Source organism: Patagioenas fasciata, chromosome 15 (genome assembly GCF_037038585.1).
Source record: "Patagioenas fasciata isolate bPatFas1 chromosome 15, bPatFas1.hap1, whole genome shotgun sequence".
Taxonomy (NCBI): Eukaryota; Metazoa; Chordata; class Aves; order Columbiformes; family Columbidae; genus Patagioenas; species Patagioenas fasciata.
Window position 1 is genome coordinate 4868937 of NC_092534.1, and position 16961 is coordinate 4885897.

General features: G+C 37.8%; 1 protein-coding gene across 2 annotated transcripts in view; it reads left to right on the top strand.

The window, feature by feature from the left end:
- The window catches only part of KATNIP (katanin interacting protein), a 56089-nt gene that overhangs the window by 8167 nt on the left and 30961 nt on the right, over positions 1-16961 (top strand). For both annotated transcript variants that reach the window (XM_065851106.2, XM_065851107.2), the window contains exons 5-13: positions 614-748; positions 2773-3034; positions 4342-4491; positions 6471-6634; positions 8686-8798; positions 9218-9332; positions 9744-9950; positions 11519-11659; positions 15896-16790. In XM_065851106.2, the coding sequence (XP_065707178.2) occupies positions 614-748; positions 2773-3034; positions 4342-4491; positions 6471-6634; positions 8686-8798; positions 9218-9332; positions 9744-9950; positions 11519-11659; positions 15896-16790 (2182 nt within the window). The remainder of the gene's footprint in view (positions 1-613; positions 749-2772; positions 3035-4341; positions 4492-6470; positions 6635-8685; positions 8799-9217; positions 9333-9743; positions 9951-11518; positions 11660-15895; positions 16791-16961) is intronic.

Below are 16961 nucleotides of genomic sequence, written 5' to 3' on the forward strand. Positions count from 1 at the left end.
TTCACATCATGCAGGTTTTATTTTCTTTCAGCACATATTGCACATTCAAATTTTAAGGCTGCATTACTTTATTTATCACCCTTACTGCTTAGTTGAATTCATTTTCTCAGCTGCTATTTCAGCAGATCACTGCTTACATACTGGTCTGTCAGAACTCATTTGCTAAGTTTGCCAAATGTGTGTCTAGTCATAACCTAAATCATTCTAATCACAAGAACCAAATGAAGAAGGAGGTGTCTCCCTTGACCGGATTGGAAAGTTAGCCAAATATAGGCAGCTATACTAAAAACTAGCTACTGCCTGAGACTAGCTTAGAATGATAGCTTAAGTCTTTTATCCAATTGGATGGGAGGATAGCAGAGTTACAATATCTTAATGAGCAACTGGCATTATTTGGCTAAGGAAATGTGCAACTACTGGGTACAATGCAGGTTGTACCAGAGAGTTGATGCAGGGGCCTAAGAGTGACCCCCGGAGGAGAGAAACCTTCACAGAAAAGAGGGGAAAAATGTTGCTTGATCTGGATATTGTTATGTAAAATGTAATTATTATTCTTTTTGCACTGCTGATAGCACAAAAGATGTCTAATTCCCCTGTATGCTTCTTTTAACAGAGAACTGTGGAGATTAAAACAGAAAGGGGTGGTAAACTCTGCATTAAGCCTCCTCTCGAGTACTCTGAGGATTTTGAACCTTATGAAAGCTTGAGCATGGAGACAAATGATGATGATCCTCTCCGTTACTCCCAGGTACAACTGGCAGTTGCCTTCTATTGTTCATGGCAGTGTCAGCTGAAACGTGGACAGGCTCAGGTGTCAGTCCTGACTAGAGCATGCAAACCCAGTACGTAGCGTGTCTTTCACTAGATGATCTCATACTGATGAGGTGTGACATAAAGGAGGAAAAAATGAAAAGAAAAACTACTTTGAAAATCTAATCTCAGTCAACAACACTTTAACATGTTTAGTCCTAATTTAAAGAGGTAGAATGTTGTCTCTGTTGGATAAAACCAAGGTATTTCATGCAAGGAGACTTTCAGTTCACTTAATGGTTGTCCACATGAACCTAACTCCTGGCTGTCAGGTTAGAGAAAGCTTAAACAATAACTTTTTTCTGTGTTTATGTTAGTTTTTCAATAATTGTGCTAAAATTGTTGCATGTCATTGCTTTACCTAACAGAAGTCAGAGTAAAGTTTTAAAAATATTAATACGGTTGCTTTCCATCAAGGGTTGTTATTGTGTTGACTCCGCTGTTGGACAGTTCAGCCTTTCATTTGATTACTACTTGCAGTTAGTTCCAGCATACTTAACAAATGTCCTGTCCTTAAAAATATTAATAAGTGAACAAGAATTCTGCCCAGCCAATTAATGACATGAATAAAGCTTTTCTGGGTAGTGGAGTAGCATCTATATGTGAAACTGTGTACAGATCTTGCCACTGACATCAGACAAACTTCCCAAGCATATTTTCCTAGTTTGCGTCTTTCTACCTTTCCTATATTGCTTTTGAGCTTATGAATTTTTTTGGTTTTCCAAACCAACAACTTGTTTACAGTGATGGATATTTATAATCATTTATGTGTAAGTAGCAATCTAATAATTTTAAACCAAAAGCCCACTTCCCGTTGTGTCTCAGATGGAAATACTTCTGTTTTCCTGAAGCTATAATGTGTTTTCTTGAGTCTTTTTACAATGCAGGTATCATGAGGTTTCAAACTAAAAGAAATGCCATATAACTGTCTGTCAAATAGCTAGAAATATTATTCCTGACTGTCATAAAGATGTTCTCAATATCAAGCCTCGGGTTGCTTGTAGACCTTCTTTTGAACCAAATTTTGCCTTCTCTTTGTAATACGTTTCTGTCAACATGGATTTTCTAACAAGTGTAATCTGTAGCAGAAGAGCAGCTTGAAGCTTTCATTGCAAAGTGTACATACACTGTCACATTTAATTTGTACCTAAGATAGCTTCAGGTTTTCATTTTACTTGTACAGTTTGCTTACCTATATTTATATCAAAATTCTTAATATCAACAAAGTAGGAGAAAAATAGATTTAAGATGTGAAAGGTCTTTTCCTTTTACATTCATAAACCCAAATGTCTCTCCAGTATCACCTATGCTGTTTGTGCCATGAGCTGAGAAAGGCAAGGTAGTTTTGTCAACAGTATGTTTCAAATAGGTTAATTTTTGCATAAAATCCTGTACAGTGTGTCCAATTGAAAAAAAAAAAAAAATCTGTGCAAACTGGAAGCTTAGTTCATTAAACCACAAGTCTTTTCTACTGTTTTTGTAGTACAGATGTGTACAAGACAGGACTGTTATCGTCTCTCCAGTTACTTATAAAGAAGTTGCTAGTACATTGACTTTGCAGTCTCGTGAAGGCATTTGGAAAATCTGCATTGCAGCTAGTCTTCAGATAGCAAGCCAAAATACATGGTAACTATGCAAGGCTGGAAAAATATGTGCCCTTGCCCTCTCTTAGCTCCTGTTTGTAATTTATTCCTAAAAATTGGTTTTGCACATAAAGAATCCTTGACCTACAGAATTTTCCTGCAAGGATTCTGATGAGAAGAAGCGAAGGAGGTTGCAGGATGATTTTCTATACAAGTCATCAGAGGAGTGAAGACAACATAGGATTGTGAATATTTTTAGCTGTGTCATGGCTCTGAGTTCAGGAGAAGATTTTTCTTTCTCCTAGGGAAGAGGCAGCCACGTTGGTTTATTTTAAAATACGTTTGAGCTTTTCTGACTAATCTGTTTGAATTGTACCAGGAACTGAGAAGCAGTTTACAACTCAGTAAAGAAGAGAGAAGGATGGAAAGAGACTCTCTTGGTGATGATGATGACTTTGTTGAAGAGGATGTGCTTTCAGAACCATCTCCCACTGAGGAAACAATTGCAAGCTTTGGAGACCTTCAGCTGCATTGCAGTGAATCACAGCAGAAAGAAGCTTCTGAACGTCAGGACACTGGGAGATGCTCTGGCTTTGATTCTGGTGGCCTTACCATGTTGGAGTTCAACAAAGATCAAAGTAGTAAGTCAGTTAATTATACACTACTAAAGTACCATAATAATAATTCTTTGAGAGCATCTCCTGATTTGGGAGACTTGCATCCTCTTAAGAATTTTAAGAATGTTAAGAATTTTTTTGCAAAGACAAAGATATAGCCTAGGTTAACCCGCTTGCATCACAAAGCCTCGATACTTGAACAAAGATTGTGTCAGGCTGTCTATGAGATTTTTCAAGTGATTATTATTTTTTTAAGATATAGTTTTGGACTGTTTCTTTCAGTAATCCAGGCAGCCAAATCTTCTTAGTCTGAGCTTCCTCCTTTTCACATCCTGGATGCTGGATACCTGTTGTCACAGCACATGCTATTCACCCCCGATGAAAGATGTATTAATTGAAGAAAGCTTATCTATCTGGCTATGGGCTGCTTCTTTTTGTCAGGTCTTCTCCTTTGGAGATCTCCATGTCCAAACCCAAAACCAGTCACTAGGTCTTTTTAACTTGTTAAAGGTAGAGAATTCAGGCAGAAGCCAGACCTGGACCTACATTCAGTGTTTCTTAAAATTCCCTCCGCACTCATTTCAGGTACATTCATTGGGTTTCGTGATAGTTGGGGTTGGTTTTCCTTTTTGCTTTTCTTTGCCTTATTCACAGTTAATTGCTTAACTGAACAGGAACAATCTTTGAACAAATAGAGCAAAGATCACACGGGTGACTGGAGTGTGAATGGGGAGCGGTGGTAGAAGAAGAGACGGGAACAAGGGCTGGAGCAGCAGTGAGAACAAGATTGTTGGGAGAGAACATGATTATTTTTTTCCATAGAGAAGTTTCAAAAGCGCAATGCAAATAATGGAGGCATTAATAATTCTCAATTAAAAAACTGAAGAAGTATGAAGAAGTACTTGTATGAACTACAGTAGGCAACCCTCTCTCCCTTTGAAACTTCTAAATAAGACAACATTTTAATCTGTATTTTAAGAATTTATTGTGGTATAAGTATGTTATTAAGTGACTGAGGACTTCTTTTTTATTTTTGCTTTTCTTGACAGTAGTGCAGGTAAATATCTAGTACAGATGAGATATATTTGTACCTTATAATGATATATTTTATTTTGTTTTACTAAGTATGTGCGAGACATGCATCAATAGGACATTTCCATCAATAGAACAGTATCAACGAAAGGGATGGAGGATGTAGCTTATCACTTGAGCTATGCCAGCATAATTAAAGTGGCAAAATTTTAGGAGTTCAGATCCAGTAAGTTTCCCCTAGCTGGCTTCTCCTGAAGATCTTTGAAGTTGTTTATTTCTCTTCACTTATTATCTTGCAGAAGTGAAGCCGCTACGAGTTCTCTCAGCAAAAAGAAAAGATAATGCTGAAACGTACATTCCTGTCAGACCAGTTGCGGTGAAAAATAAAATCACTCGACCGCTCTCCGCTGAGTTCCTGCAGCAGGAAAGACATGGAAGAACTTGTTCTAGTAAGAAATAAGAATATGTAATGTCAATAAGGAGAGTTTTCATGCTTTTTTCCCTCTGGCTCAGATGTAATTTCAGCACACATCTGTCAATATGTGATTTTTCTTAGCTGTTGTCCTTTTTTGTAGTGTAGGGTTTTTGTTTGTTTGTTCATTTTGTTTTGGTGGGGTGTTTTGTTTGTTTGTTTGGCTTTTGGTTGCTTGGGTTGTTGTTTTGTTTTTACCACCTCAAGTGTTTTGACTTAAATAAAATTGTCTTCTGCTACATCTTTACTACCTTCCTTCTCTTTTTGCTTTCACAGCATCAGATATTTTCCTCTCCCTTTCAGTCCTTGTGCTTGCTCTGTCTTTCCCAGTTTCCTCATGGTGATCTGTTCTGTATCATATTAACAGAAATTTGTCTTCTCAAAATCAGCTATTGATGCTTTGGTGTAAGATTTTAACATAATGTATTTATAGCAAAAGAGGCAGAGTTTTCCATGCCACATCAAAACTGTTGCTGCTTGGGACTGTGCTTGAATTACACCTCGAACACTGCAGGTCAGTCCCCTGTGCTGGGTAGATGTGCTTGTATCTCATACCGTACTGGAAAATGTTCTTCCTGGGCTGGAGAACACCATTTCAGAAAACAGCCTTCAGATCTAGGGGCTGAAATTGTGACTGCAGTTGTTATTTCAGCACAGTCCTTAACTGAACAACTCTGATGAAGTTTTGAAAAGTCTGAGATAGTTTTCAGACTTGCCATACTCTGTGGTTAAGACACTCTTCAAAAAAGCAAAATCCAGATGTGTCCCAAGAAAGCAATAAAGCTCACAGTTTTGAGAAGTCAAAATGTTAGTTTCTTAATTGGCAGAAAACCAGAGTGAGGAAAATAAGCTAATTGGTTTTGGCTTCAAATAAATCCTCTTTGTAGCTTCTGAGACCCTCACCCACCATCTGTCTGAGCAGATGCTTGCTTTGACCGTTTTCCAAAGATATGTGTAGGGTTTTCTCAGGTTATAATAGTGCTTATTAGAACTGTTTCTGTCCAACTATCACTTTAAATCCTTAAATTAATTTCATTTCAGGGGGATGGTATAGTACAGAAAAATAAAAAAGGCTTTATTCTGTCCCTGTATTTGCAGAGATGACTAATACTTGCTGAAAGTTTTTGAGTGTAGATGGCATAGGGCTCAAAGAGTGTGAGTGCCGCAAATCTCAGTTCAGTTTTAACTTCCCGTCTTTTCAAGGTAGATTTCATGTTACTGGCAAATGCCATTTTACTCTGCTGCTCACCGAACCTCACTGCAGCATTATGAGCACACTTGCGCATCAGTCTGTTCTTCAGTATTCTCACTTGATTTTTAGTGTCTGTACCACTTCAGTTTCTTTTCTTCCTTTGACTTTCAAAGTCCTTGAATATGACCACTGTGCTTCTCTTTTAGTCCAGTCTCAGATCCTCTATTGTTAAATTTGATTTCCTTTCTTTTAAACCTGTTTATAGGCTTTGACATTTCTGTTTCTCCATGATGTTTGGGAAGACTGGGATGCATATGAGCATTTTGATGACTACTTAAGTGATAAGGTCATTTATTTTGCCTTGCAAATAGCAACTCCTGACTCCCCTTGTTTTGCTGAATGCTCCGGTTACATTGAAAAATGCTGTGCTGCTATTATATATACTTCCTTTTCAATTAACTGTTACAAGGCATTTTCATTAAATACCTGAACAAAGCAAGTACAAAAAGCTTTAAAAAATATATTTCTCATTTGTCAGTTTTCCTCCTCTTATCATACTGTTTCAACTGTTGCCTAAAGTAGATGTGACCTGGCATCTTAATATAAAAACAAATTGGAGCAATTCACCCTTCCTTGGGCTGATTACAGACTGCTAGCAAAGCCCTGTGTCAGTGACTGAATCGAATGTTTCAAAAATATGTTGTAATGTTCCATACCTATATGTCTGGACACATGAATATTCCTTCCTTTTTTTGGTGGGGCAGGACCATCAAGTCGACCAGAAAGGCCACTTTCAGCAACTCGAAAGAATGAGTGTGAGAAGGATCCTGATCTCTCAGTTTCAGCTGTGGTTAAAGCAATGCAAATTGAAAATGAAGCCTTGCAGAGAGATCTACAAAGGCAGACAGTTTCCACAAGCCCTCAAAAGGTATGGCAACATACAGAAAAGGGCTGTCTGATGAGTAGCAAAACCACCATGAATTGCAGTCTCTTACACAGTGAGATTGTGTATGAATGGATGGTGATGCCACTTATGTGTAATTGAATTTGTAGCATTCTTCCAGAGGATGGTTTTCTTTATTTCCTCAGGACAACATCCCAGAGCTCTCTCTTGATTGCAAGTATTGCTGAGTAACTGATAGACCAGACACGCGTATGTCTATACAGGCAAATGCACAGCTGCAGGCCTGTTTGAGCCATTTTCATTCTGGAAGCTTCTTAAACTAGATCATGTGTGATTTCCATAGCAATAAATCCTGCCTTCCTACATGGGCACTGTTTCCTGTTGATACACGCTCTGCTTTTGGAGCAGAGCTGTCACATACACTGCTGGCTCTTGCTGAGGAGGAGCTAGTATGGCTTTTCTGCACCAATGCGTGTACGTCTCTTACCTCCAACAACTATGTTTAAAAGCAATTTAAAAACTCTGTTTTTTAAAGGAAATCAACAGAAATCTATTCCCTTCTGATTCAGGCCAGATTCCTGGTTAAGTTAAAGAGTAAGGAAGTTTGTGTTGACCATCCTAGCTAAACTTTGAGCATAACCAATAATTCAGTTCTCCTAACAGGAAGAAAGTACATAAAAAAATTTGTGCATAAACTAGAATTTACAAAGCTATCTATTATGGACAGTGTTCATGGATTCAAAGTGTGGTTCCGGTTTGGTGTTCTGGACACTGATTTTTGTAGGAAGGGAGAGATGTTCTCATTTGAATTCTGAGAGTTTCCGGGACAGCTGACTTCTTTAACCTAAGCTGATGCTCCCTGATGCCATGATAAATATGTATGTATCCACTGTCATTGGTGAGCCAACATTAGGTTTCTGGGGAGTTTTGATTACAAGCAAAGGATAAAATGTTCTTTTACAGTAGGTAAGTACTTTATATATGATTTCACCATCTGGGTCAACTTTTCAATCTTATTCTTCTTGGTTTTGAGATATTTATAACTTTGTGATTGAGAGAGCAAATTGCATTGAGTATTCTCACATAAAGTATCTTCCTGCTAACATGGCAACTAATTGTAGTATTGTGATACTTAAATGAAATACCATGAAATAATACTTAAAATAGATGTAATTTTACCCTGACACTTGAGATAGAGTTTCAAAAACCCAGTGTGAATTTTTAGTCTTAAAACTGACCTAAATGATATTTCAGAAGTAATTAAATTTTGCTTATACAATTAAGGGATTCTGGAACTTGGTCTTTTCTATTTAAATGTACAGCAATACCGAATTTTTAATACTAAAAAAGTAATTAACTTCTAAGCTCTTTAAAGTTCCCTTAGTCTTCAAAAATTAGAGAAATGGAAGTGACCTAAGAACAGAAAGACTGCCATTCCTAATCTGACTAGTAGTTCACTATGCTGAATATTCTGTAGTTGACAGAAGCTACCAAGAAATTTTTAGGAAAAAAGAAAATGAAGGGAGCAGGGTACACCTGCAATGTGAGGTACAGGCAGACAAAGAGCCTGTAGCATTCTAAGAACTGTAGGACTTTTCCTGTTTTCTCTTAGGTAGTCACTACTGACAGCTGTATATTTAAAAAAATAAATCCGGATCTTATTCTAATAAAACTGAGCATTTTTGGGTGTAAAATTCTTTATGATCTTCTTTTCTAGTGAAGGAGAAAGTCTAGGCAGACCTCTGCCACAGCTCTGGCAAACTCCAAGTCCTACCAAATGTATACAATGAGATTTCAGACATACATATACATGTATTTTTAATAGTCATCAGAGAATGCTTTTACATTGCTTTTCTTCCATGCAGAAGATTAAGCTCCAAGCTCAGCTCTTTCATTGAAAATCGAGACCAATTCTGTTAAATGTACTTTAACTCAGTATAGAGTTACAGATTATCTAAGGTTAGCTGAGACCAGAGCTGGGCCCAAACTCTTATTTATTCCAGAGATGCAGACTGATATGTATTGGTATGTAGAGAACAATGTGAGTGACACATGTTCATCTTTTTCTTATGTAGAAGAAATTTTCTGTTTCATCTGTTGTTTCTGCAATGGCCGAACCTCCAGAAAAAAGCCAGACAATGACTGCAGTCTCAAAAGTTGTTGAAAGAATTTGTGCTTTTGGTAACAGGTATGTATGTTCCCTTTTTTCCTTTTTTGGAGGGATATTTTTCACTATGCCTGATAACTTTTAGATACCTGAGACATCATGCAAGTAGTAACAATTCAGGGAGAAAGTTCCAGCCTTGGGCCAGTCTCTGTGAATCAGGGATCTGCCAGCATCTTCCTCTATCTGCCTCTGTATTACTATGAATTATTATACTTAGACCACCTCAGAACCAGCAGAGAACTGGAGCCCAGTTTTTTAACCAAACTCTGTGTATCTAAGGGAGGATGTCAACTGCTGCAGTGGTGTTGGGGTACATGGGATTCTTCTGTGGGGTGTGTGGGTTCATCCTATCAGCGCTGCACCTTCACACCAACAAAACTATTTCTTAAAAGCACAAGAGTTATAAGGAAGTAAAACATAAAAGCATATGTATGTTTCAGACAACAGAAGAAACTTCTGAATGTCCTTCAGGAGCCTGAGAGCCATTCTGCCTGTGATAATGACATAGTCCTGTCTGATGACAAATCTGAAGCAGATTCCATGTTGAGAGAGAAGGTTTGTGTGTTTATGCACCATAACTGATGGTATGTTAGATGATCTATGTTCCACCAATGCTGCTCCATATCAACTAATAAACCATATGGCAGGGTAAGAGGAGAGAATTTATCACTGTTCTTTGTTCATCAGAATGACAAAGGAATCAAAGAACAGAGAGCTGGTTTGTCCTTAGGCTTTGGAGCGGACTGGAATCTAAGGTGGTGATAAGTTCTCTTACCCTGCTATGGATTTATCAGTTGATGTGGGGCAGAATTGGCAGAACCCAGAATGATGGAATATCATACAGATAGCCTTGAGTTGGCAAGCTTTTTGCTTCTGACTCATCAATATTGTAGTCTTAACAGTCTTATTTTGTTCCACATTATTATTTTGTCACTTATCTTTATCCCATATTTCATTTTGGTCCAGATGACAACCAGTATGGAAGTACGTGATGCCATTTATGTGACTATGGAACTGCTTTCTAACTGGGGAAATCCAGTACATGTGGGCCTGAGTGAGGTGGAATTCTTTGATTTATGCGATGAAAAGATATTTGTGTCTCCTCACGATGTGGACATTCGAAATGCTGACAACTCAGGAGATTTGTGCTGCTTGGTCAATAGGAACTTAAATGTAAGAGCTTGGTCCTGGATGTGAAAATTTGTCATGATAATATTTCTTTAGTATTCCGTCACTAGGTTTTTGTTTAGAAACATGATTGCATTTTGAACCTGATTTGCATAGCAATTATCTGATAATTCCAAAAATGCAAATATTATTTACTGATAACAAATCCAGCTTTTCTGTCCAAGATGTTGGTATTCAGTTATAATTTCGTTTTAGGGCAGAATTTGATTAATTTGCCTGACAATTAACTCAGCAACTGGAAGGAAGCAGCTTTAATTTGGCTTACTTTTGTATTAACTCTGTGGTATTGTCTGTATTGTCTTGGATGAAAAAACACATTCATTTTTTAAAGTAATTTAATACAATCATAGTATCTGTAGAACAAGAACACAAAACTTTAAGGACAGGAAATTTCACGTTTTTATGGTATGTCTGCTGATAAACATAAGTAATCTTTGTGATCTGAAGGTGTGGGTGCTTCACTGTTAACTTCTTCCAGATGTTTAATATGAATTAAAGTAAACTTAAGAAGGAAACATGCTCATTTTCTCTTGTCCTCTTGTTGTCCTTTAACCTGGGCTTAAGTTGCCTCCTCCCTTGTACTCTGTGATATGCTGGGGGAGAGAAAAAAAGATTGGCAGAACATCTGATCCTCTCAATTAAGGAAATAGTGACTGATGGAATGCAATGCTTAATAAGACATGGATGAGGCATTTCATTGAAATTGCTTTCCATAAACCTTTTTGATTCTTATATGCGGATGTAGGTATTTTAAACCTCAGAATAACAGGGACATCTCAGTTTTAGGGTAACATTCAATATCAAGGATATTAATATTGAACATTTTGATTCTGAAACTCTTTACTCCTTGCTTCTTTCTGAGCTGCCACACATCTTTTTCTTCAATTTCTGAACATGTACAGATAAAAGTTCTGAATAATGTCCAGAATTCGGCATTTTTTGGTACTTTGTAATGTCTTGGTTGTCAGTTGTCTGTAAAACTCACACTGGGAGTTTCTTAGAAAATTTCAAGTGTAGGGTCCTATATATAGCTCTAAGGAATAGATCTGTAAGTGAAATCAGTTGTCTGCAAAGCCTGATTCAAATAGAGGCAGTGAAATAGAGTTCTATAAGATTCCCTTCTTCAGAGGTCAAAACAGAAATGTAAGCACTTTAAGATATCATAAAATGATTATACAGTGTCCATTGTGCTCAGTGATCCCCTCTAGTGCCTGCAAAGCTGATTAATTTGGTTAAGATAAACTGGGCTTGCTCTGCCCGGGCAGTTGCAAAGCATGGCAGGCTGCCTGTGCTTGAGAGCGTGCAGATGTCGTACTGGGACAGCGAGCAGCTGACCTATATCTAATTGTCAGGTTGTTGTGAGCTGTCTTACGGCAGGAGAGTCGGATTTACTCTTTGGAAATGAGGTTAAGGTTTTGCTCTTAACATAGCAGATTTTACTAGATTGTTACTTTTCTAATCAATGTCTATTTTTCTGTGGGATGGTGAGTTATTAAAATATCCTGCTTTAGGAGAAAGAGTATTAGTGACAGTCTACTTGTATGTGTTTTTAGACCACGAAGGAAAGCTTCCTTTGGATGTGCCCTTTCCATCCACCCGTCCAACTTTACTTTGTTATCCGCAATCCCACCCGGTCACATGACTTTGGTATATCCAAGATCAAGATCTGGAATTACAACACAACAACTCCCTGTGTAAGTAGCCTTTTCTCAACTCCTCTGTATGTATGCTCTACGTTGCCTAGGGAAATTCAGCTTGACCTTCTTTCCAAAAGTATGAAATAGAAGTAGATACCAATTTCTCTTACAACATAGAGAGCTAGGAGGGATCCGTGTCTACCGTGGAATTTCTTTTGTCTTAATTGTAAGTGGTAGTAATGTAAGTGTTAATGTTTTCATAGGCGCAATTACCATTTTCTTTTAAAGCTATTAAAGATCTCTAAAGACCTAATAAAAAGCTTGTGTGTTCTGTCAGTTAATCCTTTACTGTGGTGAGAAATAAAGTTACAAAGGTAAGTGCATTTTAATATTCAGGACTTTCAGTTGTTTTACCACAATATAAAAAAATATGTGTTTAAATATGTGTTTTCTCATGTATTTAAGTATAAATAGACTAACTGCTCGATTTTGGTGTTGTCACTTTAATTAAAACGTATACTTTGTGTTCGTAACAAAACAAGTAATCTAGTGTTACAAGAGAGACATCTCATGGCAGATGGTCTCTTGTTTGTGTATTTGAATGTCACCATGGAAATTATTCTTGTTTGTACACTGCAATGTTAAGAAAAAAATCCCAGGTACAGGATCAAAGAGGATTTGCTGTCCTGGATTATAAATAAGAGGCTTTCTCCCTCTGGTTTTGCTGTCATCCGTGTTCTTATATAAGCACATATGGTAATTTATATACATGGAAATGGCCATGGAAGGGACAGCTTAAACAAATTTACTGTAACATGATTTATATTTATTTTCTGGAATTTTAATAGCTTTTGCTATTAAAATGTGGGCTACAGAATGTTCCATCATCATTAGAGAGTGCAGAAGGGACTGTTAGCTCCAAAAACAGCAGTGTGATTTGTTACCAAACCTATTGAATATAATGCAGGAAATATACATAAGTGAGAGCTGCCCAAGTGCTTTTTCAAGCAACAGGCAAAAAATTAATTCAGGCCAGTACTTTTGTATGTTCAAATTTTAGAACTTGAGTCTGGAGGTAGTAAAAATATGTCTGAAGGAAGCTGTAATTCAGATTACATCATTGCCATAGATTCCTTAATTCATTGTATTACAAGGAAGGTCTCAGGGAATGCTTCATCTTGCATTTATTTACTTCAGATGAGGTTTGTGGAAAAGGACGTCATTTTTAGTCTGCAAAGAGAGATCAAGTGCAAGTAAAGGCAGCCAGCTCTTTTCAAGTTTGTCTGGAATATTCAGACTTTTAGTAAACACTTCCTACAACCTTGACATTGCATCGTTACTTGATGCCATTAAAACACTTTTTGTAAGATCCAGTATAATGTCTGTTGTGTGTCTTCACAAATCTGTGAATGAAATTACTACTTAAAAGCATGAAGGTCTTAGTTGCCCTCCAATTGGATCATTTTCTCCTGCAAGCGATTGCCCATATGCGTGTTGCTCCTGTGAGTATGTTCATGCCTGTTCTATTGAGCTGGAGATATTTCCAGCACTGGTGTGCATTGTCTGTAAGGATGCAGCAACTTTGCTCCAGCAGAGTTAAGTATATAAAAGAACTTTTTTCTTCTAGTTCCCTTTTTCTATTGCTCTCTCTTTTCCACTCTTCTGTGAGAAGTCAGGCAGAGACAAATTCAAGTCCTCTGTCCAGGTATAATTTGCAGAAAAGTGCTTCTGGTTTTAAGCTTTATCCTTCGTGCACAAATATCAGTGAAATGGCCAGAAATACCGTTCCTGTTGCTTCCTTGGGAAGCACTATCCCAGCAGGCACTCTGTGGGGGCTGAAGGTACAAGCTGGGAAGGAACATCAAGAGAAACCTTAGAACTGCTTTCCCTAAATCTTTCATTTTTTTCTCTCTGATGTTGATCATACCTACTTGCTTGTTTTGAGACATTGTGCCATTCTACTTACTCATCTGTGAGAAAAAAAAAATGGCCTTGGATGAAGTATTGAATGGCTGCTTACAGGGTGGCTTCTTGATGGGATTACTCATGAGGAAGCTCCTTGTGCTCGAGAAGAGTTGAGCAGGGTACTAGGAGAGCCTCACCCTTGCGTCAGTCTTTCCCACCACATCTGATCACTAAGCAACTGGAAGCTCAGAAGGGTGGTGGGAGGGAATGAAAAAGAGCAGTTCCTAGTCTTATGTCTGCATATATTTGTTCTTGGAGTCCTTGGGATTTGTTCATATTTTTCCTTCCTGAGTCTCAGTCTGCTTAGAGTTCTGATGCAAGAGATTTTCACTGGCTCTTTTACTGTTTCTTCATGACTAGATGGTTCTTCTGAGCTCTCAGCTGTTACTAATGCCTGCCCCAGTTCAGTTTGGCTCTATGGTGCTAGAAATGTCTGTAGCTTTGGCTGGTTCATCTTGATAAAGTTTGGACACTTCTTTTGCTTCCTGCAGTACCTATCCTAGACACTCCAAAGCATCAGAGAATGGGATGGCATTTCCCACTGACTGAAATAATAATTTTGAAGTGACTGGCCCTTTTTCTGGGCTTGACCGTCCCTCTTTCAGGGAAAATAAGCTCCACCATCTCATTTCGTAATATTTGCTCTGTCTACCTGTCCTCCTCCTCTACTGGTGGGTGAAGTGAGATTCATTTTGAAACATGTTGTTCTTAAGAGGTTGCTGATTTTAGAGAAAAACATGAAATTGGCAAATACTTTTCAAAATATACATGTGTGCATTTCTGTGGTTCCATGCTGTTTATATCTGTTCCTGGGTAAAAAAATCTTGCTCTTCCCCATCATGATTTTAGGCAAAGCCATGTAGTTAGTTTTTAGTATATCTAATTATCTCAGTGTTTTGATCCCCAATTAGATTACTCGAGCAGTGTCCTTGGTCAAGGGGAAAAAATACCATGTTTATAGCCAAATGCATCAGTCCAGACATACAGCACTTTATGATACTCTAGGAATAATACAGGCAGCCATAACATAATGGCCAATTAAACTGGGTTTACAGCTGTTTCTGAGAAGCTGGTGAAGGTTAACCTTTTCTATGAGGAATGTCTCACATTCCTACACCTACTCCCCTCCCTCAGCTGTAGCTTTCTTGGTATCCCTGCATCGTCTGTTTTCTCCTCCGTATAGTTCTGTCTTACATTTTTTGCCCCATGCATGTTGTGACTTGGAAAGCAGTACAGTGGAGGTTATATAGACTTGTAAGCTGTAAAGTGTGCGTGCAGGAGTGAAGAAGCAGTGACACTTGTACTTGCAGGAGAAGGAGTAACTGGTTTAGGCTGGGAGCTGAGGAAAACTTAAATCAGTATTCAAAGTCAACTGACATCCAGGAGATGAGCAAGAGGGATGAAACTGAAACTTCTTACTTTCATGAAAAGCTTCTCAGTTTCCATGAAAATAAGAAAAGAACAGAGAGTCTTTAAAGACTCAGCATGATGGACATGTTACCGAAATTTAGAGGGCAGAAAGGAGATGGATTTTGTCTCATCTTCTATATTTTCTTTGAAGATGTCAGTATTTTTGTTAAGAGGGAGAAAAGGTTAGATGGAAATGGTAAAGAGAATAGAAAGAATATTAGTTCAAACTTCAATGGAATGAAAAAATCAGATTTTAGTGGGTGCCACAAAAAAGAACATAAAGTTGTGAGTGGCAGAGTTGTGTCTGAGATAAAGGCCTTCTATTTAAAAGACCAGTTAAGCATTGGAATAGGCTATTGAGGCAGATTATTTGAAAACTGTTAAAAACAGATTTCTTCACAGTGGTATAGGTTATTTTGCTTTCTTCAGTGGAAAGAGATGGACCAGATGATGTTTTTTAATGTCTTTTCCAACCCTGTATTTCTATAACTCTTTTTAACTTCAGTGACTTTGATCTGGCTATTTGTTTGCTGTGGAACATGTAGTGGAAGTGGTGAATCTTAAAGATGCTGAAGCAAAATGTGCCTCTGGAATTTATAACCTGATCAAATATAATTATACTTAATCTATACTTCTTTGCTCAAGCTTTTCTAAATATTTAAGTCTTGTCAGCCAAAATGGTTCATAGAAGTGTCTAGCAGGGGTTTTAGTCCTTTTAAATAAAGTCTTAAATATTCCACAGTATTTGTCAGTTGTTTGAGCTTTTGATTAAAAAGTAGTCAAAATCATGTTGGTGATATGAGAATGGAATCGTTTTAATCTGTTTGTTGATTAAGTGTTCAAATATCAGAGTTCCAGAACAAGGATATCTAATGCTTGAACAGCTTAATTGAGATCTTCATACCTTTATTTTTGTAGGATCTTGATGTTGGAGCAAGGAAGGTGAAGTTGTATGTTGATGAGAACCTTGTATTTGATGGTGAATTAGAGAGAGCCTCTGGAGATCTCCTCACTGACCACAGCACTACAGTTGACCTTACAGCTCCCAAGCAAGACATATCTGTATATTCTTCAAACAAAAGGAAAGAAGTAAATGCACCTGCAGTCACAGAGAAGAAAGCAAACTTGGACTTAAAATGCTTACAGTCAAACAGTACTTCACTAAACTGGAAATCTCTTCCAGAAGAAAATCTTGAGCATAAGTTGAACTCAATCAGCTTTCCGAAGAAAAGTTTGTTTGAGTTAGAGGATGGTAGAAAAGTGTTACCATCTCCAGTTCATATGAAAGATGCTAAAGAGAATGCAACAGTACAAGCAGTTGGGGAGCATGACCAATCTGATGATGGACTTACTTTGAGCGAACAAATGGAAAAGCTAACAGGAAGAAAGTTGTCTGATTCTGCAGGTGCAGTTCCTTCTTGGTTACAGTCGTCTTCCCAAGTAGCAGAGAATAATCAAGTTACTTCCAGTAAGCAGAAGCCTCCTTGGCTTGCTACAGAACATTGTTTAGGCTTGAGATTTCAAACACGGTCAGATGGAATCACGAAAAACTTTTCAGATCTGACTAATGAGAATGTCAAATGTCAGAGAAATGAGCTGGGAAGATCCAATAGTAGGAATGCAAAGGAAGATGAGAAATCAGAAATGCCACCCAGAAAGGATGATGGTGTGGGCTTGGACATTTCAGAGCAACTTTCTAACAAAAATTGCTGCAGTTCACAGTACCCTACAAGTGGAAGGAGAAGTGTCAGAGGTGTAAAAAAGGAGGGATTAAACACTATAAATCTTGGAGAAGATGATTCTGCTCTCAAAGGTACGAGCTCACAATAGCAACCACAGTGCAAGTGCTGACATGTTCTCGATTTTGCAGAAACACAGAATCATTTAGGTTGCAAGGGATGTCCTCAGATTTCTGAGGTGTAAGCAGTGGGATTTTATTTGTGCTGTTTGCAGTATTCATTTTTTCTCATTCATGCTATAGCAA